Raw genomic sequence first — 17,396 nt, 5'->3', positions numbered from 1 at the left:
AAGCCACCAGTTGAAAAGCTCCCAGATTGTACTTCTCTGCTAGGGATAATAAGTAGGGCATTGGCAGGCTGCAACGTGCGGCCACCTCCGCCCTCCACCTGGTCCTGTCCTACCTGGATTGTGACAGCAGCCTTCTCCTGGTCTCCCTGAGCCCGCTCTGCCACCACCTGACTCCAGTCCATTCTTCCCAGAGCAGCTTGAGTCAGATCATGTCTCTCCTCTGCGCAGAAGGCGCTGACAGCAGTCCATCTCTCTCCCAATAAAATCTACACCCACCACTCGGCCTGCAAGACCCTTGATGACACCTGGCGTCATCTCACTGAGCTGTTAAAGGGCCTCAGGGCCACGCCAGCAAGGAGGTCCCCACCCGCGCAGGCTGTTCTCCACCAGCCTCCAACTCAGAAGCGCCCCTGCCTTCCTCCGAGCTGCTCCACTCTCCCGGCGTTCTTTCTGGGAGGTGCCTTGGGAATCGGTCCGCCTCAGTTCAAATCCTGGCTCTCCCCCTTTTCCAGTTGTGTGACTCTGGCAAGCTGCTGAATTTCTCTGTGCCTTTTACCGACAAAATGGGGAATAACAGTGCCTGCCAAAAAGGGTTGTAAAGATTCAATACAAAGGGCTTCGCTGGTGGCTCAGTGGTTAAGAATTCGCCTGCCAATGCAGGAGACGTGGGTTCAATCTCTGATCCCAGAGGCTCCCATATGCCTCAGACCGACTGAGCCCGTGTGCCACAACTACTGAGCCCGTGCTCTAGAGCCCAGGAACCGCAACAAGAGAAGCCATCACAATGAGAAGCCCGTGCACCATAACCAAGAGTAGCCCTGATTCCCACAACTAGAGAAAGCCTGAAAGCCCCAGTGAAGACCCAGCACAGTCAAAAAAATAAATTCAGTAAGAAAAATGTATACAGTGCTTATTACCACTCTATCTGCACCAAGTGAGCACTCAATACACTAGCTGTTGTCACAGTACACAAATGCATTTACACAAAACCACATGTGTTGTTAAAAACGTAAAGAAAATTTAACCTTATTAGAAGGCTACAGTTTGTTTTTTCCCCTCACTTAACAGTATGTTCTGGAGATTACATCTCACCAACGGAGGTACCCCCTGAACACAAGTGAGGTCCCAAATGAGGTTCACTACTCCCCTTGTTTTCTGCACTCAATACAAGATTCTTCCTTTTCTACTGTGTATTCATTTAAATTCTTAATGAGTGACTTACTTTTTTCAATAAAGAAAGAAAAAGAATCCAAACCTCTAACCCTAACAAAACTAAGGCTGTCAAAAAGTCATGTTTGGGAGCCAAAGGGAACCCACTGGGCCAGGGAGCCCCTGGCTGCTGGCAGTTCCTGTATCCTGCCAGGGGCTCAGGGCAGGGCTGCCCTGGCCTGGAGCTTGTCCTTTCCAAGCTCAGGGTGGGTGAGGCTGACGTTCTGGTGTGCAGTACCAAAGCCCAGCTCTGGTCTGTTCCCGCCCTGGCGGGAAGCTTGGCGCTGCCAACGCTCCCGTCCCATCTGCTGGGAGACGTGGGCCCACTCTGTCTCCCTGGTGGCTGGGGGTGGCCATCTGGGGCGGGCCAGCCAGCTGGCTTGGAAAACAGCCTGGGCCCCAAGCTCTGGCCCCCAAGACACGAGTGCGTGACAGCAGGACAGAACTCTGTCCGTGAGCTTGACCTTCACTCCCCAGCATGGCCCTCTGACCTCTCGGCAAAGAGTGACAGCCACGACCTCAGGATCATCACAGCACCTCCTGCTCAGAGACACTCGCTGCCCTGCAGCCGTGTGCTACCAGCTCGCGTGTGCCAGTCCAGGGGAGCCTTCCCGCCTTTCCTGGAGACAGCGCGCAGACAATACAGGTCTATCTCACAGATGAAGTAATGGAGGCGTGAAGCCATCTGCCTAAGGCCACAAGGCTGGTGAGTGGCAGAGCTCAACTGAACCCCAGGCTGTCTGGTTACAGGGCCAGGATTCAAACTCAGCCCTAGAGTGAGTGGCTAGAGGTTAAGAGCATGGGCTGGAGACGCAGGCAGTCTGGGTTCCTACTCTGGCTCTGCCACTGTGGACCCCGACAAGCGGTTATCTCCCTAGGCCCCGAGAATCTTCATCTGTAGAATGGGGATCATGGAATCCACATCAAGGGCCTACTGAGAGGCTGTGAAAGGTCAATGAATATAAAACACTTGGAACAGCACATGTCAGGAATATGTGCTGAAAGTGTTAACTATTCTTATTACTATTGTCCTTACTACTTTTGGGCTGTGTGACTCCTCTGCTGCCATGGCAGGAAGGGCCTTTGCTTGTTTTTTTTAAATTAAAAAATATATTTATTTGGCTGTGTTGGCTCTTAGTTGTGGCATGTGGGACCTAGTTCCCTGACCAGGGATCGAACCCAGGCTCCCTGCACTGGGAGTGTGGAGTCTTCGCCACTGGACCACCAGGGAAGTCCCAGGAAGGGCCTTTGGAAGGAGCAAGGCAAACCTTGCTGGCCTCTGCCCCTTCCTCCAGATGATAAGGTCCTCAGGCCTGAGTGTCCAACAGGCAGCTCTGTGAGGGGCTGGGCCCAGGACTGAATACCCATGCGGCCTGCACATGTGTGAGGTCAGAGAAAGGCCCATCTGTGGCTGTGAACCTCACGCTGGGCCAAAATTAACAGGGCTGACTGGAATGTGACAAAGGGACGGGAAACTGAGACCCCTGCCAAAGGCTAACTGTGGGCTCTCCCCAAGGGCCAGGCCCAGCACTGCCCACTTTATATGGGCAGCCTCACCAAGCCTACGCCACGGTCCTGAGAGACTGGGATCCCATGGAGGGAACGGAAGCTCTGAGAGAAGTCATCCAAGGTTTCACGACCACTAAGTGACTGTACCAGGCACTTTCCTGCCTCAGGACTTCTGCACAGGTTGTTCCCTTCCCCTGGAACATTCTTCCACACGTCCCCATGGCTCCTTCTCTCATCTTCTTTAGGCCCTTTACTCAAATGTTCTGAGCGACACCGCCCTTGACTATCTGGTCTAAGCATCTCACCACGCCCACACGTATCTCTTCCTCGCTTTCTGTTCCACCTTGTCATCATGTACCACAGTGCACAATCTGCTAGGCCATCTATGTACTGTCTGCCTTCCCCACGGTCCCACGGGCCTCTCTGCTGTATTTACTGCAGTTCCTCAGTGCCCAGGGCAGGGCTGGCTGGTGGTGGTGCTGAGGGAATCTCTGTCAAGTGGAGGAACTCCACACCTGTGTCCTGAGCTCCAAGGACCCTATGTCCAGCCTGGGGTGGCTCAGAGACTAGTTTTGATGGGTACTGGGGCTGGGAAGTGTGTGGAAGTAGGCATAATCCAGTAAAGGCACCAAGTCGGTTTCAAACCTACTGAGTAGGAAGCACAGAAAAATATTACACCCTGACCTAGCATCTCCACGACTCTCCGTGTGCACAACAAATTCTGGGGGAATTCCCTGGTGGTCCAGTGGTTAGGCTTCTGTGCTTTCACTACTGAGGCCTGGGTTCGATCCCTGGTCAGAGAACTAAGATCCTGCAAGCCACAGAGCATGGCCAAAAAATGCCAAAAAACAAAACAAAAGAACAAACATAAACAGCAAAGTCTGGTATGTTTAAAAAAAAAATCATTCCACATGTTCTGTCTTTATGAAAAAAAAAAAAAAACAAAAAACCAAACACAATAAAACGCTAGCATGAAACTGCGGTCATAACTCGTGAATGGGTCCGACGTATATACAGCCTGAGCTGAGTCAGAGGAACCCCAGAGGCGGCTGAGGGGTGGCCGGGGCATGAGCCGACACCTTGGCCTGTCACCCACGGAGGGTGCTCTGGGCAAGTCCCCTCCCCTGACTGTGTCTGCTTCATCATTACCATGAGAAGGATTGTAGTGCCTTCACTGTAGAACTGCCATGACACTTGAGTGAGTGAATGCATGTAACAAGTATAGAACATGCCTGACACGCAGTGTGACGTGAACCTGCAATGTAACAGCAGCCGCAATGTCATTTATTAGTACACGATTGCTGCTGTCACCTCACCTGGCCGCTCCCCACGTCAAACGCTGACGCAGTGTGAGCTGTCACCTCACATTCTGCCCTGGCGCTCATCTGGCCAGAAAGGCAGGGCAGGGGGCAGTGCTAGGGAGACAGAGGGGATGGTGACCACCTGCGGGATGGATGCCAAGTTTTGGGGGCTGCCTCCCCTGCGCTGCCACAAAGCCTCTGTGTCCTCTCGTTCCCCCTCAGCGGGAAGGTCTTCGTGAGGGGATGGGGCTGTGGCCCTCGGTGCAGCATCTGCTGTCTGGATGAGGTCCAGGTTTGGCCAGCCCCACAGCCAAACTCCCTGGCAGCGGCTGCCTGCTGGTCCCCATGTCTGCCAGGAGCAAGGGGGATGGGGTAATGCATGCGGGGAGGGAGATCAACTTTGGGGGTCTGCCCAGCTGATGTGCGTGCTAAGTCGCTTCAGTCATGTCTGACTCTTTGCAACCCCACGGACTGTAGCCCGCCAGGCTCCTCTGTCCATGGGATTCTCCAGGCAAGAATACTAGAGTGGGCTGCCACGCCTTCCTCCGGGGGATCTTTCTGACTCCAGGGATCGAATCTGTGTCTCCCATGCCTCCTGCATTGGCAAGCAGATTCTTTACCACTAGTGCTACCTGGGAAGCCCAGCTGATGATGGCCTCTTTTCTGGGAAGTCTTCTTTTGGGTTTTTTGGAAGTCTCATCGTTTCTGCTGGCCTAGCTCCCTGTCCTTTTGCTGAGGAACTGCGTCTCGAGCACTGCCAGGTGGCTCTGACAGAACCACCAGTCACAGTGCCCTGCCTGGCCCTGGACCCAGGGTGGAGCATTCCTCTATCATCCCTGATGACAGTGACTGGCCCAGGGCATGGGCATGTGATCCATGCAGAGCCGATGAGAGTCCTTCCCAGAGCTCCAGGAGGCAAGAATGTGGAGGAGAAAGTATAAAGATGTAGAAGACTTGAGCAGCTGGTCTGTTTGCAGAAGAGAATGACAACCCACAATGAAAAAAGTGGCAGAGCCAGCTGAGTGGAAGAGACAGGAAGACAGGGCTCTGGTGACGTCATTTGAGTGCCTGGATCCAGCTATGCCTGAAGCCAGTCCTACCCCTGGACTTGCAGTTTCATGAGCCAAAGAATTCTACTTCTGGCTTAAAGCAGGCAGAAACTGGGACTAAGACTCAGCCCTCCTAATGCTGGGGGCCTGGGTTTCATTCCTGGTTAGGGAATCAGATCCCACATGCTGTAACTAAGAGTTCACATGCCACAAGTAAAGATCTCGCAAGCTCCAACAAGCCTGGCAGGCTCCTCTGTCTATGGGAGCCAAACTAATAAAAAACAAACAAACAAAAAACCCCAGACAGAAGTAGATTATCTGCCACTTAAAACTTAAAGAGACCTAATCACAAGGGTGCCCCGAACAGGCCTCGTTCCTTAGCCACAGCTGACCTTTATTCCAGGGGAAGACTTGGACCAAGCCGGGACAAGGGGCTCCTCTATTCTGAATGGAAGGAGCAGGGCTGGGATGTTTTGAGCCCATCAACAGCACTGCCCACTCCTGAGTCCCCAGTTCCTACCCTGCCTGAGACCTGTGGCCTTCATTTGCCTTTCCACTCTGCAGGACACCTCACGATCCTGAAAGAACTGCCTACAGTTCTGCCTTTATTTTTTATGCTCACCACCTTCAACCTTCTGCAAATGTCAGAATCTGGGGCTCTGCGGTCAGACCCACCGGATTCCAATGTTGGCCACTGATTTATACATGTCTCGGAGTCTTAGTCTTCTCATCTGTAAAATGGGGGGACTGACGGGATGGCTCTTGTGAGGCTGTGGGAAGGATTACAGGAGTTGAAGCAGGGGCAGCGCTTGCTCACAGAACCAGGTACCGAGTAGGGGCTCAGCGATGTGAGTGGCTGTGACGTACGTCACAGTAACGTGAGTGACTGCACCTACCTCTCGGGTCCGGAAGATGATCCTGTACTGGTACTGAGGCCCGTGGTCCTTGTGGTCCTCCAGCTTCTCTCGCTTGATGCTCACAGCCACTGGCCCTAGCTTCTCGTCCACCCCGAAGTAATTGGCATGCTCTGAAAAGGAAGAGCAAGAAGTTCAGAGCCAGCTCTCTGGGGAGGAGGGGTGATGTCCCACGGCAGGCCTGCTGAGGGGACAGCTGGGGAAGGCTCTTGTGTGCCCTGTGGGGCCCTGGTCACACGAACCTCATGCCTGGTCGCAGCCACGCTCGATGGAGAGACCATGAGAGGTCAAGCCCACCTTACTGCACCTTCTTGCAGTCACAGATGTTTCCTGAGTCTCCATGCTTTCATCTAGGAAAAAGGGGGCCCTAGTGCTACTCGCAATTCGTAAGAGGTGATGTGAGAGTGAACTGAAGCTACAAATAAAAAAACGCTTAGTGCGGTGCCTGCCTTGTAATAAACTTAGTCTCTTGTTGTGATTATCTCGCATTTGCAAATCTTCAGCGGCTTAGCTGCCAATTAGCCCTCGTGAAGCAGTTACAATTCTAGTCTAAAAAAAAAAAAAAGATTATAGACTAAAGAGTCTTCTGCTTGGCTGAAATTCGGGCCCCGGACTCATTAGATGTGGCCCACGTCACTTGACAGCATTCTCATTAGTACAATGGGATCAGGAAGGATGGATTCACATCTCAGCATGACTGTGAGGATTTAGGTTAGTAAGTGTGGAGCACAGAGCCAGGCACAGAGGGAGCAAGTGAGATGTGTTGGCTATTACTACCTGCAGGGCATGAAGTTCATCACAGAACAAGACCATAACTCAAGTCCCTAAGCATCACCTGTATCTAGCCATGCTCCCATAGATGTAGGAAACTTCAATACTACTCTTTTTTTCCTTATGGTGGCTGAGCCTTTAACGAGTCACGGAGGAAGTCATTTGTTCTCTCTCCGAAATGACAGCTGTCTCTGCTTAAAAAAAAAAAAAAAAAAAAAAAGCTGCTGTCTTACAACCTTTCCAGGCAAACAGTTCTTCCTGGTATCTAACCCAAGTATTTCCTGCTTCTGGTGCATGCCCACCAGCAGTCTGTCTCAACTTCAGTCCATGAAGCCGGCATCTACACACTGCCAGAAATTTCTTCCCACTCCAGTGCTTTCCATGTTTAAAAGAGGGTTCCTAGTCTCCTGGGATGCTCTTGGTGAATTAAAGGCTTATCTAAAGCTCAAATAACTCCCTGGTGGCTCAGAGGTTAAAGCGTCTGCCTGGAATTCGGGAGACCCGGGTTCGATCCCTGGGTCGGGAAGATCCCCTGGAGAAGGAAATGGCAACCCACTCCAGTACTGCTGCCTGGAGAATCCCATGGAGGGAGGAGCCTGGTAGGCTACAGTCCATGGGGTCGCAAAGAGTCAGACACAACTGATGGCTTCACTTTCAATGCTCCCAATCAGAACAGCACCTGCAGTGGGTTAGACAATCTCCCTCACTGGTCAGAGAACAGGATAAATGTGCTCCACAGGTATCAATCTATCCCCGAAACATTGGCAGGGGCTATTCTGTTTTCCACCAATGCATACCCAGTACCCTTGAGGTCCTAGAATATACTAGGCACTCAATAAACACTGACCAATGACTAACATTTCTGAGCTTCCAGAGCTACAAATAAATTATTTTTTGAAAGAAAACAGCTTCTTTTTAAAGCTCCATGAAAGTACTTACTATCTGCCTGATGAAGAACTGAGTGTTTTGATATACAATCTTCTTTGATCCTTACCACAGTCTTACCATGTAAGTATTTCTATGCACTAAATGAAAAGAATGTATTCTCTGCTGGTTAGGTAGAAAATTAATATAAATGCAAAACCAGATTTTTCAAATCCCCTCAGCCGAATATTCTGGCCACTAGGTTTGTAAATTTCAAAGACGGACCCTGTCAACTTCTCCCATGGGTTGTGGATTTGTTCGTGTCCTCCTGTAGCCATATTAGTTTTTTATTTATATACCCCTCAACCAGGTTACCGGGTACACAGCTATTAGAGTTTCTTGGTAAATTTTTAAAAATTCTGCATGAAACGGTCCTTTTGGTTCTTCTAACAAATGCTGTTAGCCTTGAAGTCTATTTCATGTGATACTGATGTTGCCTCACTGGCTGTCTCTTGATTAGCACTGTCTGAACTTCTTTTTTCATCCTTTAATTTCCAATCTCTGTCTCACTTTTTTTCTGGACACGTGATGCTGCTATAGTCATCTCTGTTCCTCACACAAGGACACAGAGTACAAGGGGTAAAATGTGTCATGTAGCTAATAAGCTATGAAACATACACCCCAAGCCCAAGGCTGTCTGACTCCAATGCTGGTGGAGCGCCAGAGACTGTACTCTGGACAGAGGGATGACCCAGAGGGATGACATCAGTTGCGTTTGACTAGGACACTGCTTTACAAAAAATTTTAAATTAGCTGTGGAGTACTAACTGCCTATTCATTACCTATTCTTCCCTTCTTCTTAAGAGAAAACCTCTGTTCTTGGAGGAAGAAAAGAGAGAGGCTCTGTCTTACCAACATTTCCCAGCTTGCCTTGCAGACTGGAGTGACCCATAAACAAAAGCAGTTGGCTAGGACTTCTGAGAACGCTCCTCTTAAAAGGGGCTGACTTAATAAAAAGGTAGGGGAGGGGTGCTGACTTGACAGGAAATCTGTTATTCTGTCTGAATCCTTTCCTCCTTCTCTGTGCCTGGAAACATGGATGTGATGGCTGGAACTCAGGCAGCCATCTTGAGCATCAGAAGATCACTCTGAGGGCTCAGAAGCTAATGCACTAAGGCTGGCATTCCACGATGCTGAGGAGTAACCATACTAGCCCTGAGGTGCACATCTCTAGACTTTTTTATGTGGAGAAAAACAATCTATGTTGTTTAAGCCTGTTACTGGCAGTTACAAGCAATTCTAAATTGACATAGGAGAATCCATATTCAAAAAATCTGAATTTCAGGAGAATTTAGAGAATTAGAAAGGATGGCAACACTGGGTTTGTCTACACCTCCTGGATGACAACAGTGAACAGGAGTTTCCCTCTGCACAGCCCCTGCCTGGTCTGCCCCCCTCTATTGTCTCCTGCCTGGCCTCTGTGGCTGCCTGGATTTGTGGTCTTTGCACTATGCTCTGTAGCCTCTGAGGATTGCCTCATCAGCATCAATGAGTTTCACCATGTGTGATTCCCATGTTAACACGCTCCAAACATCAGCAGCTCCACCTTCTGAGGGGATCCAGAACCTGCCTGCTTCCTCCTCACTCCTGGGCTCCCATCCTAGACTTGCCCATCACCATTTCCTGCCTGGACTATTGCAGCAGACTCTTCCTGGGTCTCCCTGATTCTCTGCCCCTACCGCTTCCTTCCCCAGAGGGAAGCCGTGAACACCTGAGTCAGATCAAGGCTCAGAATCTTCCTGTGGCTCCATTTCACTTAAGGTAAAAATGAGAGTCCTCACCATGGCTCACAAAATCCCAAGTGATCTTGTCTCCTTTCACCCTCTGTCACGCACTCTGTCCCAGCAACACTGGCTTCTATCTTATTCCCCCAATGTTCCAGGACTTTCGTACTTGTTTCCTGTGCCAGGAACACTGTCTCCAATTTCCGCAAGGTTCCCTCCCTCACCTTCTTCAGTTCAGTACTCAAAGGGGACCCACCTAGAAAGTCCTCCCTGACCATTCCTTATTGAAAACGCAACACCCCAACACTAACACTGTTTTCCCGCCTCCCTATTTTACTTTTCTCCACCGCACTTCCCACTTCATGACACCTTTTGCTTGTCTTACCCCACTAAAACACTGTATGCTAGGAAGACAAAATTTTTGCTTTAAGCTGGTCAATACTGTATACCTTGAGTCTAGAAAGTGCCTGACACGTAGCTGAAGGCAGCACATATTTGCTAAATGCCTATCTATTGTCTCCTGCAGTGCAAAGTGTGAGGCATGTGTCATGAGACGGGGCTCACTGTGTCCCCCAACCCCTCTGCGGGAGGTCTTGCCTCTTTCTGCATCCTCCGTGCCAGGGCAGGAAGAACACAGAGAATGAATGAGCAATGCCCCCCCCCCGCCCGTCCGCCCCCCACATCACCTTTGCCCACGAAGTAGTCCTGATAGTAGCGGGCGCCCAGGTCTACGTGCTCAATGCTGTACTGCCGCGGGCGACTCTGCGTCCTCTGCTGCTCCTTGGGCACCTCCAGCACCGAGATGCTGGCGTTGGTGCGGTAGGCGCTCAGGGTGGGCTCCGGCGGGCGGACCTCGCCGCCGCCCCCACCTCCGCCTGGGGAGCCGGCGGCTGCCCGCGAAAAGCTCACGTTGCGCTCGCACTCGCCGCCGATCTCATTGCGGAAGTGCGGGCAGCTGAGCAGCAGGTCGTTGCTGGTGTCGTCGCCCAGGTCTTGCTCCAGGTTCTCCTTGCAGTTCAGGTCCTCCGTGCTGGTGAAGGCGGGGTCCAGGCCACCGAGGCTGTGGGCCCGCGACGCCGTCAGGGACGCCATGGCCGAGGCGGCCGAGGCCCCGGTGGTCGTGTTCCGCCGCTGGGCCGTGGACGCCCGGTTGGCTGCTGCCTCGTTGAGGTCGAACAGCATGCTCTGCACGTCGAAGTGGGCGAAACTTTTCTGGCAGACCCACGGCCGACTGGCCTCCGGGGGGCTCCGGCCGTCCTCGGCCTCCCCGGAGCACCGGGCCGCTTCGCCTTCGGCTCTGCTGCTCCGCAGCTTCCGGAAAATGGACGAGTCCACCTGGTCCCCCCCGCCCAGGCCCCGCAAGGGCTTCTTGCGGGCCTTCTCCTTCTCTTTCAGGGGCTGCAGCGGCAGCAGGCTGTCCTTGGTGGGCTGCCCGTTGCGGGCCTCCCCCTTGGCTGCGCCGCCACTGCCCCCCGAGACGTGGGGACCGGGATCGGCCCGCAGGAGCTCGGTGAGGCTCGGGGTGCCCCGGGCCTCGGGCTGCTCGCTGCGGAACTCGTTGAGGATGTCGAAGAAGCTCTGCTCGGGCACGCCCTGCACGTCGATGGAGGACGTGCTTCCGTACTCGCGGAAGAGCGGCAGCGCCCCCGTGTGGCGGGCCGCCCGGGGCTCCGCCGTGTCCTCCACGTCGCACTCGCTGAGGGTGATCTCACTGCTGCTGCGGTTCCGCAGCGGGAGGAAGGCCCGGCCGGGGGACCGGGGCCACCCATCCTGGAACTCCACATCCTTAGACCGCCTCCTGGCGAGTCGGTGCAAGGCTTTGGACCCTGAGGAAGCCGGGGTAGGGGTACCGGCCGGGGGCTGTCCGTTCTGTTGTATGCTTCTCATGGCATGGGCCGCCTTTGTGGCCTTCGTGCCATCTGCGTCCAGGGAGGGGCTGGGGTTGTTCTGTTCTCTCAGGGCCTCCCGCTTGGGCGGCCAGTCGGCCACGCGGGCGCGCACGCCCATCTTGGGCATGGCGGGGGTGGTGGGGCTGGGGCGGGTGGGGGCACTGACCGTGCTCTCGCCCACGGGTTGGGGCACGCTGCCGTTCTGCACCCAGAATCCCAAGGGAGCGTAGTCCCCTGTGTGCGGCCCGGGCAGGACATCGGCCGCCCTGGCCCCACAGCCGGCTGCCAGGTCCACACCATCACTGGGGATGGGCCGATAGGTGGTCATAGTCCACGGGCGCTGGAGTGCTGCTGGCCCCTGAAAGTTGTAGACTAACTTTATGGGGTCCCCTGGCCCTCAGCCATTGTTCAGGGCCACCAGTCCTAGGATGAAGGATGCTGGCCCCTGAAGCCTGATGGGAAGGTTGTGAGCCTGTGGAGTCCAATTCTCCACCATCGCTGTGGACAGCAGTGCCTAGACAACTTCTCAAGGCAGGTGCTGTCCTGTGGCCTCCAGACTGAGTGGGTCAGCGGGGTAGAGCGAGCAGCAGTTGTGTGTGAAGGCTGGTGGGCTGCAGGGCTGCCTTCCCTGCCATGCTGAAAAGGGAGAAAAGACAGAAGTGAGATGTGAAGTTCCTGCTGCCACAGAATGACTTATTTTTTCAACTTTACTTATTAAAAAAAAACAAAAACAACTTTTATTATGGAAATTTTCAAAGGTACCCAGAAGCAGAGAGAAGAGCATGATGAGCCACCCTACCAGCTTCAACACCATTATTTCTAATTCCTTCCATCTGTTCCCCCATTCCTCCATGGTGTTTTTGACAGGACTGCTCTTGTTTACTCACTCAACTGTGTCTGATTCTTTGCGACCCCACTGACGGTAGCCCGTCAGGCTCCTCTGTCCATGGTATTTCCCAGTCAACAATACTGGATTGGGTTGACATTTCCTTCCAGAGGATCTTCCCAACCCAGGGACTGAACCTGAGTCTCCTGCATTGGCAGGTGAATTCTTTACCACTGAGCCACCAGGGAAGCCCTTTGACAGGATATTTTAGAGTAAATCCCAGACATCAGGCCATGTCACCTATAAATACTTTAGCTTATATCTCTAGATGATAAGGGCTTCAAAAAAAATAACCACGATACCTTTATCATAGGGGCTTCTCTGGTAGCTCAGATGGTAAAGAATCTGCCTTCAATGCAGGATAACTGGGTTTGATCCCTGGGTCGGGAAGATTCCCTGGAGAAGGGAATGGCTACTCACTCCAATACTCTTGCTTGCGAAATCCCATGGACAGAGGAGCCTGGCAGGCTACAGTCCATAGGGCTGCAAAAGAGTTGTACATGACTGAGCGACTAACACTTTCACTTTTTCACTTTCACCTTTATCACACCCATCTAGATAAATAAGAATTCTTTAAGGTCAGGTAATAACCCAACTGAATTACATTCCCCCCCGCATCGTCTCAGAAGTGTCTTTTGAGAGGTGGTTTGCTCAAATCAGGATCCAAACAATATCTTTGCTCTGCTCTGGCAGATTATATTTCTCAGGTCTCTGCTACTCTACACCTCCCCCTCCCCATCTTGATGATATTTACTTCTGGAAGGAATAGGGTCACTCGTCTCAGAGTTTCCCACTTTCAGGATCTGGCTGGCTATTCTCTGTAGTGTCCAAGCATGTTCCCCCGCGCCCCCTCTGCCCTGAGTCCTGACTACTGGTGGCTGTATGCAGAGGCTGCCCTGTTGTCTGTTTTCCAGTCCACCTGACCATTCACCCACCAGAAAGGAAGTGAAAAAGATGGAGGAATCACCATGAGCACTGGTGGATTTTGCGAAGGGACTGTCTCTGGAAATCTACGTGACTGTTAGATACTATGAGAGCCAGTAGATCAATTCCCATCACTACTTCACTGAGATCTCCCCAGTAGCCTTTAATTTATTAGAATAAAATGTAAATTGCTCCTGCTTGCTCACCAGCCCCAGAGGACTGGCCAGCCTCTCTGATGCCTCTCCCTAGCCCTAAGATCCCATCACACTGGTCTTCTTGTCTATTCTTCTAACACATCCAGCCCCATTCGGGATATGTGGGGAATCCTTCCTCGGTTTTTCACCAGGCTGGTTCCCTCACTTGACATTCACTCTTTAATGAAGCCTTCCAAAACCACCCTCAAGGCCTTTCTCTGTCACTCTTTCTTCTTTTTCCTCGGCAGTTACCACTAGCTGAAATTACTTTGCTCATTATCTATTTACTGACCATCTCCGCCACTAAATGATCTGTTCCAGAATGGCAGGGGTGTCTCTGTTGTTCACTGATGTAGCTCCAGTTCCCAGAACAGTGTCCGGGACCCTCATTCACTCTTTTAGTGTACGAACGAGTGAACAGGGAGCTTCTATCTAACTTGATGTGTATATGCATCCTGACTTGCAGACCTCTGGGGAAGGGAAATTCATCCTTCTTCTGCCCGGCAACATAAAGTCCTCTGCAGGATCACTTTCGTTTGTCTCCACTTTGAGCTTCTGGAAGATGAAACCCTCAGTGGGGAAGGAAGGGGAAAGTGGATCATGGCCTGTGGCAAAACCTGCTGCTTGGCCCAGCAGCTGTGCCCTTTCCTCCTGCCAACCAAACTGATTCTCTACAGGGCGGAAGAGTGCTGGGTCAGCGTCTGACTCAACGGGACCGCAACTTTTCTGTCCCTTAGAATGTGGAGCTGGACACAGCCACTGTGGTCGGTGACTGTGCATGCTTTCTGAGTGAGGAAGTCAAAGGCCTCCTGTGAGAGTATGAGTGTGTGTGTGTGCGCACATGCACACACACGTGCAGGAAGCATTTCACAACTCCTGCCCAGAGGTATGGAGTTAGTTGGCAGAGAGGGAGCGAGCGGGAAGCATGAAGCAGATTCATGGAGCAAAACAGAGAGGAAAGCCTAAGTGTGCTAAGTCGCTCCAGTCGTGTCAGACTCTTGGTGACCCCCATAGACTGTAGTCCGCCAGGCTCCTCTGTCCATGGAATTCTCCAAGACTACTAGAGTGGGTTGTCATGCCCTTCTCCAGGGGATCTTCCCAACCCAGGGATCGAACCTGCATTGACTGGCGGGTTCTTTACCACTGCTCCACCTGGGAAGACTCCTGAGGGGAGTCTGTAACCTCTGAGAAAATGAGAACTAGGTGAGGGGAGAGATGTGAGGTAGGGAGCAAAAGGGGACCCTCTTCCTGGTTCCCCAACAGCACGAGAGCATTCCTGAAGAAGTTGCAGGGAGGCACACAGAGGAGTGGGTGGAGAAGGGGCAAAAAAGTGGAAAGTCCCCAGGGCTGGGCTGGTTAAGGGAGATGGAGGCCAGGTGAAGCTGTGGTGACTTGGCCAGCAGAAGTGTCTTCTGAAGAGGCAGGTGGGCCTCAGCTCCTGCAACTGAGCCTTGCAGGAATGTGAATGCCTGATCATGGGGTTTTTCAAGACAAACTGGAAGTCTGGAACTGTATGCAACATCTCCCAGTTTGAAAAAACAAAATTAGCAGTTATCACAGCAACAAATTTATATGCAGAGATGACCTCTAAAAGGATTTTCAAGAAACCGCTCATGGTGATTGCCTCTGGGGAGGGAAATTGGGTATCTTTTCCCTCCACTCCCAGTCCCCTCCCTCCCCTCCTTAGTGTATTTTCCTTAGTATATATTTCTCTGATTTATCCCTCGTCTCCCTCCCCAAAAGAATGTGAGCTACTGTGTATCCCCATGCTCAGTCATGTCTGACTCTTTGTGACTCCATGGACTGTAGCCCACCAGGCTCCTCTGTCCATGGGATTTCCCAGGCAAGCATACCAGAGTGGGTTGGCATTTCCTTCTCCAGGGGATCTTCCTGACCCAGAAATCGAACCCCCGTCTCCTGCATTGGCAGGTGGATTCTTTACCACTGTGCCACCTGGGGAGCCCATGTATCGCCATGATCTGTGTTTTTGAAGAAGGGGTGGGAAGGAGCCTTAGTTTTCCCTGCACACTGCTGGCGACTGTTTGGATTACTTGCATGTATTTCTAGTCAACAGAATACCTCTCAACAGTATTACAACACGTATCACCAGGAAGGCCGACAGAGTCAGCATGTGGGCCAGATTCAAGCAGAGGCTGCTGGTTTGTGACTTTATGTGACTGGTCTTCAGCTTTGCCCGCAATGAGGGCTTGAAGGCAGCCCCATACTCTGCTAGGCCCCAGGTCCCAGGCCAGGCTGGGGGTACAGGCCAGCAGCACTCAGCAGCTTGCCTGTGTCCTGGGGTCAGCCTGGCAGGGTTCAGAGGCTCAGTCTTCAGAAGCCCCGTTTGGGCTGGTTGGGGAAAAAAAAAAGTGGCCACAAAGCAACCCTGATTTACTTATGCAAACACTTCTGACAGATGGGCTTTGCTGATGGCATTTTGTTCCTGCTCAGTCAGAAACCCCCAATTCGCTTTGCTCTGTGAAAACACACAGATGTTCTCGAGGCCTCAGCCTCTCTGCACAAATCCCTCCCCGAGCAGGTGCCACTGCATCTCCCCGTGACGTTCCCAGACTGAGTGTGTGATACCGCAGCCTCCCTGGGGCTCAGGGACCGGTACACATGGGTCCCTTTCCAGCTGCCTCTGTTGAGCTCCCTCTGCCTAAAAGCCCTCTGATCATCCTGATGGAGATGCTTACGATATGAGAGCCAGCCTGCCTGGGTTCAGACACTGCTGTGCCACGGACTAGTCACTGAAACCACGACTCAGTTTTAATCTGTAAACTGGGGATAATACCCTCTAGCTCAGGGTCCCTGTTATTATCACCATTCCTTCTCGTCTCTTTGGCAGGAGCTCTTCCCCCTCCCCCAGTGACAGAAGTGCATGGGGTGGGGGTGGGGGTTGGGGTGGGTACAGGACCTCAGCAGAGCATGAAAGGCTGGAGGGTGTCCTGCAGTGACAGGGAATATGGATCTGGCTTTTCCTACATGTGACTTGCAAGGGACGCTTGGGTTCTTGTCTTTCTTTCTTTCTTTTTTAAAAATATGTACTTGTTTACTTGGCTGTGCCAAGTCTTAGTTGTGGCACAAAGGATCTTCGATCTTCACTGAGGCATGCAGCGTCTTTCAGTTCAGCATATGGGATCTAGTTCCCTGACCAGGAATTTACACCCAGGCCCCTGGCACTGGGAGCATGGAGTCTTGCCCCTGGACCACCAGGAAGTCCCTGGGTTTCTTCCAGGGTTGCTTGGCTCCTGCCTGCTTTTTACGATTGCCCCTCTGCCCCCCTTTTGATTCTTTTTTTCCCCCCTTTTGATTCTATGAGGCACTGATAAATCTGCTTCTGCCCAAGACTGTCAAGTCAGGCTTCTGCTGCTGGCATCCAAGGACCCTGACGAATATGCAGTGCTGTGAGCAAAGAAGGCAGCTATGAGTGGCAGAGGAGATCAAACGGGGTCCAGGCAGTGGCACAAGGAGAAGCAAGCGACAATGGGGGGCATTTGGCTGCAAGTAATGGTATCACCCAATGGTGTCTTGGGCAATGAAGACATTTCATCATCTCATGGAAGGAGGCGGCCAGATATGGCGGCTTCAGGCTTGGGCCAGGTGAATGATGTCAGGCACTTTTCTCTTTCTCCCCAACCGCTGTCCTGCAGTGCACAGCTGGCTTGCATCTTTGACTGCGGCCTCATGGTCACAAGCTGGCAGCTATAGTCATGCTTCTCGCTGCACTATTGGCAAGGGCTAAAGAAAAGATGATGTAAGACCATTCTTCTTACCTATCTGCTCTAATCAGGAATGAGGACATTTGCCAGAACACTGCCCCTACCTCCACAGACTTTCTTTTATGTCTCATTGGCCAGAATGTGGTCACTATGGCCACTCTATTTGCCACAGAAGCTGGTGAAGCAAGATCTGTGACCATTCTGATTGCCCTTGGGCCAGGGAGGACTTACATCTGGGGCTGGCCACACTGGTTCCCTGAAAACATCAGGGTCTGTTAGAAGAGCAAGCAACTTATGGTATATCTGTGTAAAGGCTCCCTGACTGTCATTTGTGAGATGCTGGGAACTAACTTGGAGCTGAGAAGACACTTCCTTATCAG

The 17,396-nt window shown here is 52.2% G+C and overlaps 1 protein-coding gene across 5 annotated transcripts in view; it reads right to left on the bottom strand.

Annotated features, from left to right (window-relative positions):
• Positions 1-17,396, bottom strand: part of SIPA1L3 (signal induced proliferation associated 1 like 3) — a 254,183-nt gene that overhangs the window by 94,467 nt on the left and 142,320 nt on the right. For all 5 annotated transcript variants that reach the window (XM_061388094.1, XM_061388093.1, XM_061388096.1 and 2 more), the window contains 2 exons: positions 10,088-11,926; positions 5,965-6,095 (listed from right to left, as the gene is read on the bottom strand). In XM_061388094.1, coding sequence (XP_061244078.1) covers positions 5,965-6,095; positions 10,088-11,618 — 1,662 coding nt within the window. In that variant the 5' untranslated portion in view covers positions 11,619-11,926. The remainder of the gene's footprint in view (positions 1-5,964; positions 6,096-10,087; positions 11,927-17,396) is intronic.

The sequence above is a fragment of the Bos javanicus genome, chromosome 18 (genome assembly GCF_032452875.1).
Source record: "Bos javanicus breed banteng chromosome 18, ARS-OSU_banteng_1.0, whole genome shotgun sequence".
In the NCBI taxonomy this organism is placed as follows: Eukaryota; Metazoa; Chordata; class Mammalia; order Artiodactyla; family Bovidae; genus Bos; species Bos javanicus.
This window is presented reverse-complemented; position numbering and strand designations above follow the sequence as displayed.